At 36.8% G+C, this 16,561-nt stretch overlaps 1 protein-coding gene across 9 annotated transcripts in view; it reads left to right on the plus strand.

The window, feature by feature from the left end:
- STX17 (syntaxin 17) overlaps nucleotides 1-16,561 on the plus strand; it is a 107,935-nt gene that overhangs the window by 54,185 nt on the left and 37,189 nt on the right. For 8 of the 9 annotated variants that reach the window (XR_005025436.2, XR_005025438.2, XR_005025432.2 and 5 more), the window contains exon 4: nucleotides 11,232-11,457. Coding sequence is in view for 2 of the 9 variants with exons in the window: in XM_036888439.2 (XP_036744334.1) it covers nucleotides 11,232-11,457 (226 nt within the window). In the remaining 7 variants the exon portion in view is untranslated. Of the gene's footprint in view, nucleotides 1-5,650; nucleotides 5,712-11,231; nucleotides 11,458-16,561 lie in introns of all 9 variants that reach the window. The other variant, XR_008996570.1, reaches the window with a different exon arrangement.

Consider the following 16,561-nt stretch of genomic DNA (forward strand, 5'->3'; position numbering starts at 1 on the left):
AATATTAATTGACCATATATGTCTGGGTTAATGTCTGGATTCTCTAGTCTGTTCCATTGGTCTGTGGCTCTGTTCTTGTGCCAGTACCAAATTGTCTTGATTACTATGGCTTTATAGTAGAGCTTGAAGTTGGGGAGTGAGATCCCCCCTACTTTATTCTTCTTTCTCAGGATTGCTTTCGCTATTCGGGGTCTTTGGTGTTTCCATATGAATTTTTGAATTATTTGTTCCAGTTCATTGAAGAATGTTGCTGGTAGTTTCATAGGGATTGCATCAAATCTGTATATTGCTTTGGGCAGGATGGCCATTTTAACGATATTAATTCTTCCTAGCCACGAGCATGGGATGAGTTTCCATCTGTTAGTGTCCCCTTTAATTTCTCTTAAGAGTGACTTGTAGTTCTCAGAGTATAAGTCTTTCACTTCTTTGGTTAGGTTTATTCCTAGGTATTTAATTTTTTTTGATGCAATTGTGAATGGAGTTGTTTTCCTGATTTCTCTTTCTGTTGGTTCATTGTTAGTGTATAAGAAAGCCACAGATTTCTGTGTGTTGATTTTGTATCCTGCAACTTTGCTGTATTCCGATATCAGTTCTAGTAGTTTTGGGGTGGAGTCTTTAGGGTTTTTTATGTACAGTATCATGTCATCTGCAAATAGTGACAGTTTAACTTCTTCTTGACCAATCTGGATTCCTTGTATTTCTTTATTTTGTCTGATTGCCGTGGCTAGGACCTCCAGTACTATGTTAAATAACAGTGGAGAGAGTGGGCATCCCTGTCTAGTTCCCGATCTCAGCGGAAATGCTTTCAGCTTCTCGCTGTTCAATATAATGTTGGCTGTGGGTTTATCATAGATGGCCTTTATTATGTTGAGGTACTTGCCCTCTATTCCCATTTTGCTGAGAGTTTTTAACATGAATGGATGTTGAACTTTGTCAAATGCTTTTTCAGCATCTATGGAGATGATCATGTGGTTTTTGTCTTTCTTTTTGTTGATGTGGTGGATGATGTTGATGGACTTTCGAATGTTGTACCATCCTTGCATCCCTGGGATGAATCCCACTTGGTCATGGTGTATGATCCTTTTGATGTATTTTTGAATTCGGTTTGCTAATATTTTATTGAGTATTTTTGCATCTACGTTCATCAGGGATATTGGTCTGTAGTTTTCTTTTTTGGTGGGGTCTTTGCCTGGTTTTGGTATTAGGGTGATGTTAGCTTCATAGAATGAGTTTGGGAGTATCCCCTCCTCCTCTATTTTTTGGAAAACTTTAAGGAGAATGGGTATTATGTCTTCCCTGTATGTCTGATAAAATTCTGAGGTAAATCCATCTGGCCCGGGGGTTTTGTTCTTTGGTAGTTTTTGGATTACTGCTTCAATTTCGTTGCTGGTAATTGGTCTGTTTAGATTTTCTGTTTCTTCCTGGGTCAATCTTGGAAGGTTATATTTTTCTAGGAAGTTGTCCATTTCTCCTAGGTTTCCCAGCTTGTTAGCATATAGGTTTTCATAGTATTCTCCAGTAATTCTTTGCATTTCCGTGGGGTCCGTCGTGATTTTTCCTTTCTCGTTTCTGATACTGTTGATTTGTGTTGACTCTCTTTTCTTCTTAATAAGTCTGGCTAGAGGCTTATCTATTTTGTTTATTTTCTCGAAGAACCAGCTCTTGGTTTCATTGATTTTTGCTATTGTTTTATTCTTCTCAATTTTATTTATTTCTTCTCTGATCTTTATTATGTCCCTCCTTCTGCTGACCTTAGGCCTCATCTGTTCTTCTTTTTCCAATTTCGATAATTGTGACATTAGACCATTCATTTGGGATTGCTCTTCCTTTTTAAAATATGCTTGGATTGCTATATACTTTCCTCTTAAGACTGCTTTTGCTGTGTCCCACAGAAGTTGGGGCTTAGTGTTGTTGTTGTCATTTGTTTCCATATATTGCTGGATCTCCATTTTGATTTGGTCATTGATCCATTGATTATTTAGGAGCGTGTTGTTAAGCCTCCATGTGTTTGTGAGCCTCTTTGCTTTCTTTGTACAGTTTATTTCTAGTTTTATGCCTTTGTGGTCTGAAAAGTTGGTTGGTAGGATTTCAATCTTTTGGAATTTTCTGAGGCTCTTTTTGTGGCCTAGTATGTGGTCTATTCTGTAGAATGTTCCATGTGCACTTGAGAAGAATGTATATCCCGCTGCTTTTGGATGTAGAGTTCTATAGATGTCTATTAGGTCCATCTGCTCTACTGTGTTGTTCAGTGCTTCCGTGTCCTTACTTATTTTCTGCCCAGTGGATCTATCCTTTGGGGTGAGTGGTGTGTTGAAGTCTCCTAGAATGAATGCATTGCAGTCTATATCCCCCTTTAGTTCTGTTAGTATTTGTTTCACATATGCTGGTGCTCCTGTGTTGGGTGCATATATATTTAGAATGGTTATATCCTCTTGTTTGACTGAGCCCTTTATCATTATGTAGTGTCCTTCTTTATCTCTTGTTACTTTCTTTGTTTTGAAGTCTATTTTGTCTGATATTAGTACTGCAACCCCTGCTTTCTTCTTGCTGTTGTTTGCTTGAAATATGTTTTTCCATCCCTTGACTTTTAGTCTGTACATGTCTTTGGGTTTGAGGTGAGTTTCTTGTAAGCAGCATATAGATGGGTCTTGCTTTTTTATCCATTCTGTTACTCTGTGTCTTTTGATTGGTGCATTCAATCCATTAACATTTAGGGTGACTATTGAAAGATATGTACTTATTGCCATTGCAGGCTTTAAATTCGTGGTTACCAAAGGTTCAAGGTTAGCCTGTTTAGTATCTTACTGCCTAACTTAGCTCGCTTATTGAGCTGTTATATACACTATCTGGAGATTCTTTTCTTCTCTCCCTTCTTGTTCCTCCTCCTCGATTCTTCATATGTTGGGTGTTTTGTGCTGTGCTCTTTCTAGGAGTGCTCCCATCTAGAGCAGTCCCTGTAAGATGTTCTGTAGAGGTGGTTTGTGGAAAGCAAATTCCCTCAGCTTTTGTTTGTCTGGGAATTGTTTAATCCCACCGTCATATTTGAATGATAGTCGTGCTGGATACAGTATCCTTGGTTCAAGGCCCTTCTGTTTCATTGTATTAAATATATCATGCCATTCTCTTCTGGCCTGTAGGGTTTCTGTTGAGAAATCTGACGTTAGCCTGATGGGTTTCCCTTTATAGGTGACCTTTTTCTCCCTAGCTGCCTTTAACACTCTTTCCTTGTCCTTGATCTTTGCCATTTTAATTATTATGTGTCTTGGTGTTGCCCTTCTTGGATCCTTTCTGTTGGGGGTTCTGTTTATTTCCGTGGTCTGTTCGATTACTTCCTCCCCCAGTGTGGGGAAGTTTTCAGCAATTATTTCTTCTAAGATACTTTCCATCTCTTTTCCTCTCTCTTCTTGTTCTGGGACCCCTATAATATGGATATTGTTCCTTTTGGATTGGTCACACAGTTCTCTTAATATTGTTTCATTCCTGGAGATCCTTTTGTCTCTCTCTATGTCAGCTTCTATGCGTTCCTGTTCTCTGATTTCAAGTCCATCAATGGCCTCTTGCATTCTATCCATTCTGCTTATAAACCCTTCCAGAGTTTGTTTCATTTCTGCGATCTCCTTCCTGGCATCTGTGATCTCCTTCCGGACTTCATCCCATTTCTCTTGCGTATTTCTCTGCATCTCTGTCAGCATGTTTATGATTCTTATTTTGAATTCTTTGTCAGGAAGACTGGTTAGGTCTGTCTCCTTCTCTGGTGTTGTCTCTGTGATCTTTGCCTGTAGCTTTGCCTTTTCATGATGATAGGAATAGACTGCAGAACTGGGACGAGTGACGGCTGGAAGGACTTCCTTTCTTGTTGGTTTGTGGCCCACCTCTCCTGGGAGAACAGCGACCTCTAGTGGCTTGTGCTGCGCAGCTGCACGCAGACAGGGTTTCTGCTTCCTGCCCGGCTGCTATGGAGTTAATCTCCGCTGTTGCCGTGGGCGTAGCCTAGCTCGGGCAGCTACTCCAAAATGGTGGAGTCGCGTTGGAGCAGGAGCTGCTGGGAGGCTATTTATCTCCGTAAGGGGCCTCCCTGCTCCCTGCAGCCCAGGGGTTAGGGTGCCCAGAGATCCCGGATTCCCTACCTCTGGATTAAGTGACCCTCCCTGCCCCTTTAAGACTTCCAAAAAGCACCCGCCAAAACAAAACAATGCCCACCAAAAAAAAAAAAAAATTTTTTTTTAATTAAAAAAAAAAAAAAAGTTTTTAATTAAAAAAAAAGGTGGTCGTTCGTTTTTCTTTATTCTCCGGTGCCAGCCTCAGGCCTCTGCTCACCGGTCGGTCTTTCTGCCCTGTTTCCCTAGTATTGGGGTCCCTATCCCTTTAAGACTTCCAAAAAGCGCTCGCCAAAACAAAACAGCAAAAAACCAAAAAAAAATGGTCGCCCTCTTTTCTTATGTCCTCTGTGGCCCAGCCTCCAGTGCCTGCTCACTGTTCTGGCTGCCCTGTTTTCCTAGTATCGAGCGCCCTGCACTCTGGCCCGGATGGCTGGGGCTGGGTGTTCGGCAGTCCTGTGCTCCGTCTCCCTCCCGCTCTGCCTGCTCTTCTCCCGCCGGGAGCTGGGGGGAGGGGCGCTCGGCTCCCGCGGGGCCGGGGCTTGTATCTTACCCCCTTCGCAAGGCGCTGAGTTCTCTCAGGTGCGGATGTGGTCTGGATATTGTCCTGTTTCCTCTGGTCTTTATTCTAGGAAGGGTTGTCTTTGTTATATTTTCATAGATATATGTTGTTTTTGGAGGAGATTTCCGCTGCTCTACTCACGCCGCCATCTTCCGCCCCTCTCTGTTAATGGATTTTTGAATATTGTCCCATCCCTGAATCCCTGGAATAAATCCTACTTGATTATGATGGATGATCTTTTTTATGTATTTTTAAATTTGGTTTGCTAATATTTTGTTGAGCATTTTTTGCATCTGTGTTCATCAGAGATATTAGTCTGTAATTTTCATTTTTTGTGGTCTATTTGCCTGGTTTTGGTATTAGAATGATGTTGGCCTTAGAAAATGAGTTTGGAAGTATTCCCTCCTCTTCTACTTTTTGGAAAATTTTATGGAGAATGGGTATTAGGTCTTCACTAAATGTTTGATAAAATTCAGTGGTGAAGCTATCTGGTCCAGGAGTTTTGTTTTTTCATAGTTTTTTGATTACCAGTTCAATTTCATTGCTGGTAATTGGTCTGTTCAGATTTTCTGTTTCTTCCTGCGTCAGCCTTGGAAGGTTTTCTAGAAAGTTGTCCATTTCTTCTAGGTTATCCAGTTTGTTAACATACAATTTTTCATAGTATTCTCTAATAATTCTTTGTATTTCTGTGGTGTCCTTAGTGATATTTCAATTCTCATTTCTGATTCTGTTTATGTGTGTAAAGTCTCTTTTTTATGGTAAGTCTGGCTGGGGTTTTATCTATATTTGTTTATTTTTTTCAAAGAACCAGCTCCTGCTTTCACTGGTTCTTTCTGTTATTTTATTCTTCTCAATTTTATTTATGTCTGCTCTAATCTTTATTATGTCCCTCCTTCTACTGACTTTGGGCCTCATTTGTTCTTCTTTTTCTAGTTTCATTAATTGTGAGTTTAGACTGTTCATATGGGATTGTTCTTCTTTCCTCAGGTAGGCCTGTATTGCAATATACTTCCCTCTTAACATGGCCTTCACTGCATCCCACAGATTTTGTGGTGAGTTATTGTTGTCTTTTGTCTCCATACATTGCTTGAGCTTTGTTTTTATTTGGTCATTGACCAATTCAGGAGCATGTTGTTAAGCCTCCTTGTGTGTGTGGGCTTTTTTGTTTTCTTTGCATAATTTATTTCTATTTCATACCTTTGTGGTCTGAGAAGCTGGTTGGAACAATTTCAGTCGTTTTGAATTTACTGAGGCTCTTTTTGTGTCCTAGTATATGATCTATTCTTGTAAATGTCCTGTGTGCACTGAGAAGAATGTGTATCCTGCTGCTTTTGGGTGGAGTGTTCGGTAGATGTCTGTTAGGTCCATCTGTTCTAATGTGTTGTTCAGTGCCTCTGTCTCCTTACTTATTTTCTGTCTTGTTGATCTGTTCTTTGGAGTGAGTGGTGTATTGAAGTCTCCTAAAATGAATGCATTGCATTCTATTTCCACCTTCAATTCTGCTAGTATTTGTTTCACATATGTAGGTCCTCTTTTCTTGGGTACATAGATATTTGTAATGGTTATATTTTCTTGTTGGTTTGACCCCTTTATCGTTATGTAATGTCCTTCTTTGTCTCTTGTGACTTTCTTTGTTTTGAAGTCTATTTTGTCTGATACAAGTACTGCAACTCCTGCTTTTTTCTCCCTATTAGTTGCATGAAATATCTTTTTCCATCCCTTCACTTTTAGTCTGTGTATGTCTTTGTGTTTGAAGTGAGTCTCTTGTAGGCAGTGGATAGATGGGTCTCATTTTTTTATCCATTCAGTGACTCTCTCTCTTCTGATTGGTCCTTTCAGACCATTTACAGTTAGGGTGATTATTGATAGGTATGTACTTATTGCCATTGCAGGCTTTAGATTCGTGGTTACCAAAGGTTCAACAGTAATTCTTTTACCTAACTGTAATTTAACTCACTTAGTATGCTATTACAAACACAATCTAAAGGGGTTTTTTTTCCTCCTTTTTCTTCTTCCTCCATTCTTTATATATAATAGGTATCATATTCTGTACTCTTTGTCTATCCTTTGACTGACTTTGGGTGTGGTTGATTTGATTTTGCATCTTCTTAGTAATTAATTGTTATACTTTGTTTACTGTGGTTGTATTGCCTCTGGTGACAGTTGTTTAGTCTTAGAAACACTTCCATCTGTAGCAGTCCCTCCAAAATACACTGTAGAGATGACTTGTGGGAGGTAAATTCTGTCAGCTTTTGCTTATCTGGAAATTGTTTAATCCCTTCTTCAAATTTAAATGATAATCATTCTAGTTAGGGTATTCTTGGTTTGAGGCCCTTCTGTTTCATTGCATTAAATATATCATTCCCTCCTTTTTGGCTTGTAAGGTTTCTGTTCAGAAATCCAATGATAGCAAAGAATTTTCCTTTGTATGTGATCTTATTTCTCTCTCTGGCTGCTTTTAATAGTCTGTCCTTATACTTTGTCTTTGCCATTTTAATTATTATACGTCTTGGTGTTGTCTTCCTTGGGTCCCTTGTGTTGGGAGATCTGTGTACCTCCATGGCCTGAGAGACTATCTCCTTCCCAAGATTGAGGAAGTTTTCAGCAGTTACCTCCTCAAAAACACTTTCTATCCCTTTTTCTCTCTCTTCTTCTTTTGGTACCCCTATAATGCGGATATTGTTCTGTTTGGATTGGTCACACAGTTCTCTCAATATTCTTTCATTCCTAGAGATCCTCTTTTCTCTATGTTCCTCAGCTTCTTTGTATTCCTCTTCTCTAATTTCTATTCCAGTTATCATCTCTACTTTATCTAATTTTATAAATCCCTCCATTGTATGTTTCATTTCAGATATTGTATTCCTTAATGATTGAATCTCACTCTTGAATTCTTCCCTGAGTTTTTGAATATTTTTCTGTACCTCCATGAGCATGTTTATGATTTTTATTTTGAAATCTCTTTCAGGAAGATTGGTGAGTTCAGTTGCACTTGGTCCTTTTTCTGATGTTTCTGGGATTTTGGTTTGAACCAGGTTCCTTTGAAGTTTCATGTTTGTGTATGGTGTTCTCTAGTTCCCAGAACATCTACTGTCTGGAGCTGCTCAGCCCCTGGAGTGATTTCGCAGGTCACAAGAGTGGTGCTTGTGCCTGGGGGAAGGACAGAGCTGTTTCCTGCTTCTCGGCTGCTGTGCCTGTCTCCACTGCCAGAGCCAGTGGGCCAAACACACAGGTGGAAGCCTCTATGCTTTGCATTTTTAGCTGCTGTGGGCAGGGCCTCCCTCTGGCTGGCCTGACGCTAGGGCAGGGGCTGCTGGTTTGCAAGCTGGGGGCAACTGGCTGGGAGGAAGGTTCAACAGTCTGAATAGCATGGTGGGGAGCCCTGGAGCTGCATAGTGGCCAGGGCAATGGAGCCCCTGAAGCTCCTGAAAGTTCCCAATCTGCTGGGCATAGTTTGCCTGGACAGTTTTGTCCACCTGTCCTTTCTCCTGAGCATCAAGCTCTATGCGGTCCTTTCCCCTTTAGCATCCTTCTCACTGTTAGGAGGTCTCTCAGCCTGCCCTCCTTTCGTTTGTCCCAGTGTGGCCAGATGTGGCTCTGTATTTTCCACAAGCAGCTGGAATCTCAGTCTCTCCGGGTATTCTGCCTGTCTTAGCTTTCCAACCCCACTAATCTCTAGAGCACCATGCAATGTAGGTTTGTGCTCCCAGAGCAGATGTCCAGGGCTTGGTGTTCAGCAGTCCTAGGCCTCCACCCACTCCCTGCTCCATTTATCTTCCTCCCACTAGGGTGCTGGGGTGGGGGAAGGGCTTGAGTCCTGCCAGATCATGTCTTTGGCACGTTACCCTGTTCCGTGAGGTCTGTTCTTTTCTCCAGGTGTATGTAGTGTGTCGCAGACTTCTTTTCTGTTGCTCTTTCAGGATTAGTTGTATTAATTATATTTTCCTGTTCTATGTGGTTTGGGGAGGAGACCTCTATCTCATGTCTCCCACCACTGCCTTTCTGTAGGCTATTTTCTTAATAATCCTGCTTTAATTTTCTCTTCTGTAATATGAAAATAATAGTAATATCCATTCAGAAATAAGTTTTGAGGGTAAAGGAATATAGAGAAGGTAAAGCACTTAGCACAATGGACAACTTACAGAAAGTGTTGATAATAAATTAGCCATTGTTTTTTGTGTATAGTATCCGATTTTATAGTTCAGTGGGTATTTTCTTTCTTTCCCTTAACATTTTCACCTTCCCCACAGTAAAATATTTCTTAGATAGATATTATATATGACTAGGGACATAAATATGTACAAATTCTGTAAGAGAAGAAGAATATGTCACAGGCAAAATGCTCAGTAGCTGCAGACATTCATTAATGCTTCTCCAAGATAATATTGCCTAAAGTTAAAAAGCAACTACATAACCAAACTTCACAACTGTGATCCTGAAAGGAATCACATAGCCAATAGATGGTGGTGGGTTGGAACCAGTAGATGGTGGTGGGTTGGAAACAGTATTGTTCCAGTACTTGAGAACTGTAGTCTCCTCTACTTTATCTAATCTTCTTATAAATCCCTAATTCTAAGTCCTAGTCCTAATTCTGCCACTGTATTCATCTGGACTCCAATTATAAAATCATGAGGTTGGGTTAGGTGGTCACATAAGCCCTTTACAGTTCTATTACTTTTACATATTAATACTTTCATGTCACATATTTTCAGTCTATAGTACAGTATCCTTAGGTTTTCCAGTTCACATTGAAATGGTAAGAGTGGACATAGGTTAAAGGAAGTGTAGAGTCATGATAGGATAGAGCCACAACTTTTTGATTCACCCAGAAAAACTTACAAGATGCTTTAGGTTGTAGCTAAACAATTTTTTCAGAATCAGTTTTAATTTAACTATAATAAAATGGATACCTCAGAGTATATTAAGGTACCACATGGATATAATTATGATTATAGTTAAAAGGAAAGATTGCTGGGCTTGTAAGAATACCCAGGTTTTAACTTCAGCTTTGCCACTAGATAATTCAGTAAATCCTGAGCAAGATTTCTTTGTTTTGATTTCTCTATGTGTAACAATGTGGAATATAATAAAATGGGATGAACATCTTATTCAGAGTAGGCACTTGAGAAATTAAAGAAATTAATACTTTTTGTCATTTCTGCTATACAGTATTTGCTTTAGTATCTGTGAAAGTACATTGGTAGGAAAGAATTTAAGATACTGTGTGAAAAGAGATAATTTTTTAAAAAGCATCATACTCAGATTATTCTTGGAAGTTAGTTCTATTTGTGAAACAATAGTTTGTTTCAATGTTTTTCAAAGTATGTACCATTGAATAAGATGGAAAGCTCCCCATTCTGTGAAGCGAGCACAACCTTACACCTGTTAAAGTGAGTTTAAAACTAGTAAAGATAGTATTTAGATACACAGTGTTCATGCATGCATGTACACACACACATATATACATACATATGCTAAAATTCCAAATTAAATAATGGCAAATTGAATCCAAAAGTGTATTAAAAATTTCTATATATTGACCAGGAAGGGTTTATCTCAGAAATAAAAAGATGGTTCTATACCATAAAACCTGCTCATAATTCATTATATCAACTTTTTAGAGGAAAATTTATCATTATACCAATAGATGATTTCAAAAAACAAGGGAAAATCACTTAACAAATCCAGCAATTGACCCAGAGATGCAAATTAAAACAACAATGGGATAATATGTAGTACTGGCATTATGTGGGGAAATGGGCACTCATACTTTGGTGATAGTGTGAATTGTTACAGCATTTGGGGAAAAAATAATAATAGCTATTAAAATAAAAATGCATGTTATCCTTTGTACTCTCACTTTTAGGAATCATCCCTATAAAAATATAGTAAAATAGCATATACTCTAATAATAATATATGCTGTTATAGTATAGTAGGATTTGTATTCAAATACATTTCCTTCATAGTTTGTAATAACTAAAAGTTGGAAACAACATGAATAACTGTTGATCACTGGGCGAGTGATTCAGTAAATTATATTATACCCCAGTAGGGAATATGGAGTAACCATTGGCCAGCAGGAATATCCATGACGATATGTTATTGTTGTATGTATATGTGTTAATGTTGTTGGGGCAAGGAATGATAAAATATAGATTATTGTGCATAATATCCATTTTTTTGTAAAAAGATAGGCTATATATGTTAATGTTTGCATGAACTCTATAGAAAGGACTGGGTTAAGAAAGGTGGTAGGATTGGTGAAGTGGGAAAATCATTAATTTTTTCTTGATATATTTCTGCAATGTTTATTATGGAAGTCATTTGTTGCCTTTATAATAATTACATTTAGTGAAGGAAAAAATACTAAATAAATTCAAAGCATGAGGATGTTAGTTCTGAGGAAGCTGTATTTGGCCAGACATGAAAAGCATAAGAGTATTGTGTATACCTTCTGTTACAGAGATTACTTATAATCACTTATATTCATGACCTTTATCACAGATTATTTTCCATAATAAAGATGTTTTATACTAAGAAATGGTGGCTTTAATTATGTTTTTTCTTTTATAGCAACTCCGCTCTAATATCCGAGAAATGGAGAAGCTTTGTCTGAAGGTCCGGAGGGATGACCTAGGCCTTCTGCAGAGAATGATGGGTCCTGTTAAAGAGGAGGCGTCTACAGCAACAGCAGATTTCCTCCAACTCCATCTGGAATCCGTGGAGGAACTTAGAAAACAATTTAGTGAGGAAGAAACTTTATCACAGCCTTCTCTGACCAGATCCAGGACCGTTGGTGGTAATGTACTCTTATTCTTGATTATAGTAATGCAGTTAATTTAAATTCACCTCCTTTAGATAGTGCAGATAATACTAAGTCCCCAGAGACCACGTCCTATTCCACTGTGCTGAATTCTTGGACCCCGAGTGTTCATGGAAATGTGTTTCCCTAGGAGTTTTGCAAGATAAACATTTTGAGGCTATACTATACAGAGTGGAACTTTATTAGGGCTTGAAATACCTATTTGTCTAGATAGTGAAAAGAAATTTTAAACTATTTCCTAAGGAGAATGTCATCCTTGTCTGCAGAGTATTCCTCCCTCATCTGTAGGTGCAGGGGTGCTTCTTTCTTAGGCATTCTGATTTTCTTTCACAGAGGATGTTAGATCTCCCAGTTTAGTTTTCTGAACTTAAATGACAACAGAAAAAATAAATCTTTATTGGGGATCATGCCATCAATATTTATGAAGTGGTACTCTAAGGAATAGCCCAGTGAAACTTGTCATTACAGCTCTTCTAAGGATGTAATTGCTAATTGTTCATTATATTACAATAATATCTTTATAAGGAACCATGAAAAAAAATGATTGGTTTAATGCATGGTAGTACTTCACAGCAGGATGTTTTTTAAAAACCTTATGGGTATTGAATGGCATAACTGATAAAGTTTCTCTACCAGAATTGTTTATTAGAAAGCTAAGTTCAAATTTTTTAACTACCAAAAGCCAAATTTTTAAACTCTACTGGCTTTATTTTGTAATTGCTGCCCTTGTTTATACTTATTTGTTTTAGAGTTTCCTGTATTTTTAATTTATACCATCTTGTTACATTTTTTGTATGTTTTAAGCTGCCTTAAATCTTCATGGAATAGTTGGGGTATAAATAAATTACAAATTAGAATAGAATATGAGAGATATTATACTTAACATTTTTCTGCTTTCCATTTACCCAAGAGGCTCCAAAACCAGATTATATTTAATGTTATATTTTCAGTTCTGATGATGCAGTAAATTACAGGGAGATAAAAATTTTTTAAATTTGGAAGAAACATTTAGGTCATCATTCAAAATTTCTGGGTAATCTTGCTTTTATGACATCCTTAGTATCTATCACATAGTAGTACATAATGCTTGTCACATAGTGGACCATTAATAAATGTCTAATAAATATGAAAGAATAAGTATCTTTTCAGAGACAATTTTTAAAATTTCAGATATGCTATAATCACTTCACTCTGTAGATGACCAGCACCCACGTGTTGTTTTGCGGAGAAGGCAATGTGCACTCAACTCTTGGTTGAAGAGTAATTGCCAAGAATGCTTTTTGATAATTTGTAGTTACTGTTTACATTATTCTGTTCCATTATGATTACCCCCACCATATTGATAGCTGAGTACTGTTCTTATCATTCAGTGCAAACTGATACTTTATGTATATAGAGAAACTCATGTATAGGTTGTCTGTATAGAGAAACTCAGCTGTATAGTTCCATGTGATTAAGGGGACAACCTTTCCACTTAGATATGTGATAGTTATGATGGCAATAGTAACAGTGAAGATATACTGGATTTTATGGAAAGAGTTGCTGCCATTAGTCTCTTCTGCTATTTAGCTTTAACTTGCCCATCACCAGCAATTCCCTGGCAAACAAAATTTTTGAGTTCTGAGCATTTTTTCACAGTATAATATAGTATTTTAAAACTTGCTTGAATTTGCATTTTATTATTGCATTATTTTTATCTCTACTAGTAAGACTATTTGGGCTTAACAAACTTGGGTTTATGTATCATCAGTGGAATTGGGTGATTAGAAGAAAATTTACCCAGGGTGTTTGAAATTAATTTGATCCATAGGATGCTTACCAGTGTTAAAAGAAAAAAAAGTTGGCAAAATTTGATAAAGCATGTGTACAAAGAAACTGAAAAAGATTGGAGTAGAGCCAGAGGATGAGGGAAAGAGTGGGTGAAATTAATTTTCCAACTCTTGATTCTCAAACTTCTCAGTTTATGGAACACCAATTGGCTGAAGAGTTGACTTGCCACAGAGAGAAACTTCAAAATTAAATCTTTGCATTTAGTGCTGACTTGATTGAGCCAGTCATTTCATTTATAAAATCAAATCCCTAAGTGTAGAATTTCAAATTCTGTGTCGATTTTCAAATTCTGAATGGTCTGCTGGTCAAACTGTGCATTGGCTTTAAATCCTTTGCTAAAATTAAACAGTTTAAGTTAACTACTAACCAAGTGCCTGAGTCTTTCAGTAAAAGCAAGAGTTTCTACTACTAGGTTGCCTTAAATCCAGAAATATTATTAACAAATAATTGAGAGTACAGGAAAGAATAATAATGAAAAGAAAGCAACTAATTTATGAATAAGACTTTAATAGTGCGGTAGGAATTGGGTTTGTTCCATGTGCCATCCTCTAGCTGTAGACTCTGTTGTCATTCTGCATGTTTTTATCCAGCCTTTATGTTCTTTCTGGTTTTTGCTTTAGATGCTCATTATAGTAGTGACAGCCTATATAGAAAAACGTGATTTGCATAGAAGTGCCTTAAAATACTTTTTCCTTTAAAAATTCAATTTGATTCTAAATAAATTGGTTGGAAACATCAGAGATTCAGGAACAGTGTTGCCACATTTCCATGAGTGAGATCAAAATACAAAACTAGCTTTTCATTTACAGATAGAAATAACAAGTAGAATAGGATATTTTATGTTCTCCAGAGAATGAAAGAAGCTTATTAAGTTTAGGGGAAGCTGTGATGATTTTGCTGTTTCTGTTGTCCAGATTCTGAGAGTTCCTAAAGTAAATCTTCTCTTCCAATCTTGCTTGATCTGAGAAACTCCCTTCTGTCTTACTTGTTTGTCTAGTTTCATTTTTAGCATATTTTTTCCCAAGAGAAGTGGTGAACCTACAAATTTAATTTCTATTTACAGAGGTACATCAGGTCGTATGGAGTGAGGAGTGAAGCAGTGCTTCCCTCCATCTTTGATTTTGTTACTCCCACCCAGCACATATACTTCAACAAGAACAGACTCTTTATTACATTTTAAACAAATATTCACAAAGGAAAAATATCCAATCTTAAAACTGCTGGGAATTCAGATTAGCATATTGAGTTTGATGAACTTTGATTTTATCACAGGTATATGCATATACTGAATAGTTTTGTGAAACATGTGGATGGTTTGTATACTATTTAGAAGATGTTTTCTCCATTGGTTTTAATTTTCTTAAAAATCTTTCTTTCCAGCTAAATTAAACCATGACTTAGAAGTTTGGTTTATGCAGACGATCAACAGATTAATTTCACTATTTTTAAGCTGTCAGAACATGAAAAAATTCAAGAAATGCTTTTGAATTAACTTAGATTTATAGTGAAACTTTTCTTAATGTAGTAAAGCTTAGTGGAAATTTCTAATGTATTTTGTTGTAATTCTTACTGAATCATTGCATTTTGTGAAGTATGGGGAAAGAACAAAAAAAGAAAGAATGTTTGGATGTTTACAGAGAAGGGAAAAGTCTTATGTCCATGGCATTAATCTTATTTCTCATTTCAACTAAAAAATCTTAATGTTTATTTGAGTGTATAGTCAATCATAAGGTTTTAAAACAAGTTTGAAAAACAGTGGTGAGTGAATACATACATTTTACATGCTCTTTACACTTGCAGTTGTTTGCATATGGATGGAACTGTCTGAGATTGTTATGTCATATAAAATAATAGCAATTTTGACTTCTGTAGACAGTATAAGAGTTCTTCAGCTTTCGTTCCTGCATGTATAATCTGTCTCAATGTTTTGCTGCCTCATATTTGTAGCAATTTGTTAGAAGTTCAGAGTCAATGGATGATCACTGAGGTGGTGATTTTTAATGTAAGCTAGAATAAATGAAATTACAGAAGTTGTAGAAAGGTTTCTTTCTTAATTGTTAGTCATTCCTTGACTTGATTAGTGATGTTCAAAGCTGTAAGTTTATGACAGGATTTTCCATGGAAGAGAACAGGTTTCTTTGTTCTAAGACTCCATTTGGACTAAGATGCATAACACAGTTTGGTTTCAAGTGAGATGTAAATGACTTCAACATTTCTTATTTTTTACTGAGGGAAATCTTTTGTGCTTGCTTAAAATGTCAAACATTTCCCATCTCTTCATTTTTTAGATTAAAAATTTATGTGTGATAATCTCTCCTCATTTTGTTACATACCCTGGCATACTTCATTTGAATCTTCTGTAATGGTGCAAATGTTTTGGCCTAAGAAATCTTCAAAGTGGGTGTTATGTTTTATGTTTATAAAGTTCTGCTTTACATTTGGTCTGTTAATGATAACAGTTATCATTATTGATCATCCTATTAAAGAAGTTGGAATTCTTATTTCAACAGTAATATTAAGTGGAAGAAAGGTTTTAGTGTAATTCATTTATCTTGATTGAAGTGAAAATGAAAGTGTCTTAAGGTGATAATGTAGTACACAGAATAAATAGTTCTCTTAAACATTTGTAAAAACCATAGTTTTAAAATATCGGCTATTTGCCATAATGTTGTAATGTAAAACTCTGTATCTGATGCTTTGCTCTTCCTTCAAGATAGGAAATGTATTCAGGTAAGTTAAGATTCAAAATTAAAAGAACACTGTCAATTCTGATTAGCCTGCAAGTTGCTTTTTAGTCAACTGATTATGCCCTTCCTAAATGATTCCAATTGGTTTTTTGCTCAAGAGGTAAAATATTCATAAATTTTGAAAGTAAAATAGTAGTGCAGTTTTATAAAATGCAGTTCTGTTATAGGCTAGGATGAAAAAAAGAAACAGAGGGAGAAGGTAAACTTAGAGTTATAATGACTTACTTTTAGGAGTAGATCAGGTGTCGTGTGTCACTATGTCATTTCCCTGCTTATAACCCTCAGTAGTCCTCCACTATCTGCCAGGTGAAGTCCAAAGACTTTAAGTGGCTTTCAGAGCCATTCCTAACCATCTATAATGTCTTATACTTGTAACTTTGTTCTACTTTACTGGTTTGTCAAGACCAAACTGCTGATTTTATGTTAAAACTATATTGTTCCTTCTATGAGGGCCTTTTTCATGCTGGTCTCTCTACCTGGAATATATATTCCTATCTTCTTTG

The sequence above is a fragment of the Manis pentadactyla genome, chromosome 3 (assembly GCF_030020395.1).
Source record: "Manis pentadactyla isolate mManPen7 chromosome 3, mManPen7.hap1, whole genome shotgun sequence".
Taxonomy (NCBI): domain Eukaryota; kingdom Metazoa; phylum Chordata; class Mammalia; order Pholidota; family Manidae; genus Manis; species Manis pentadactyla.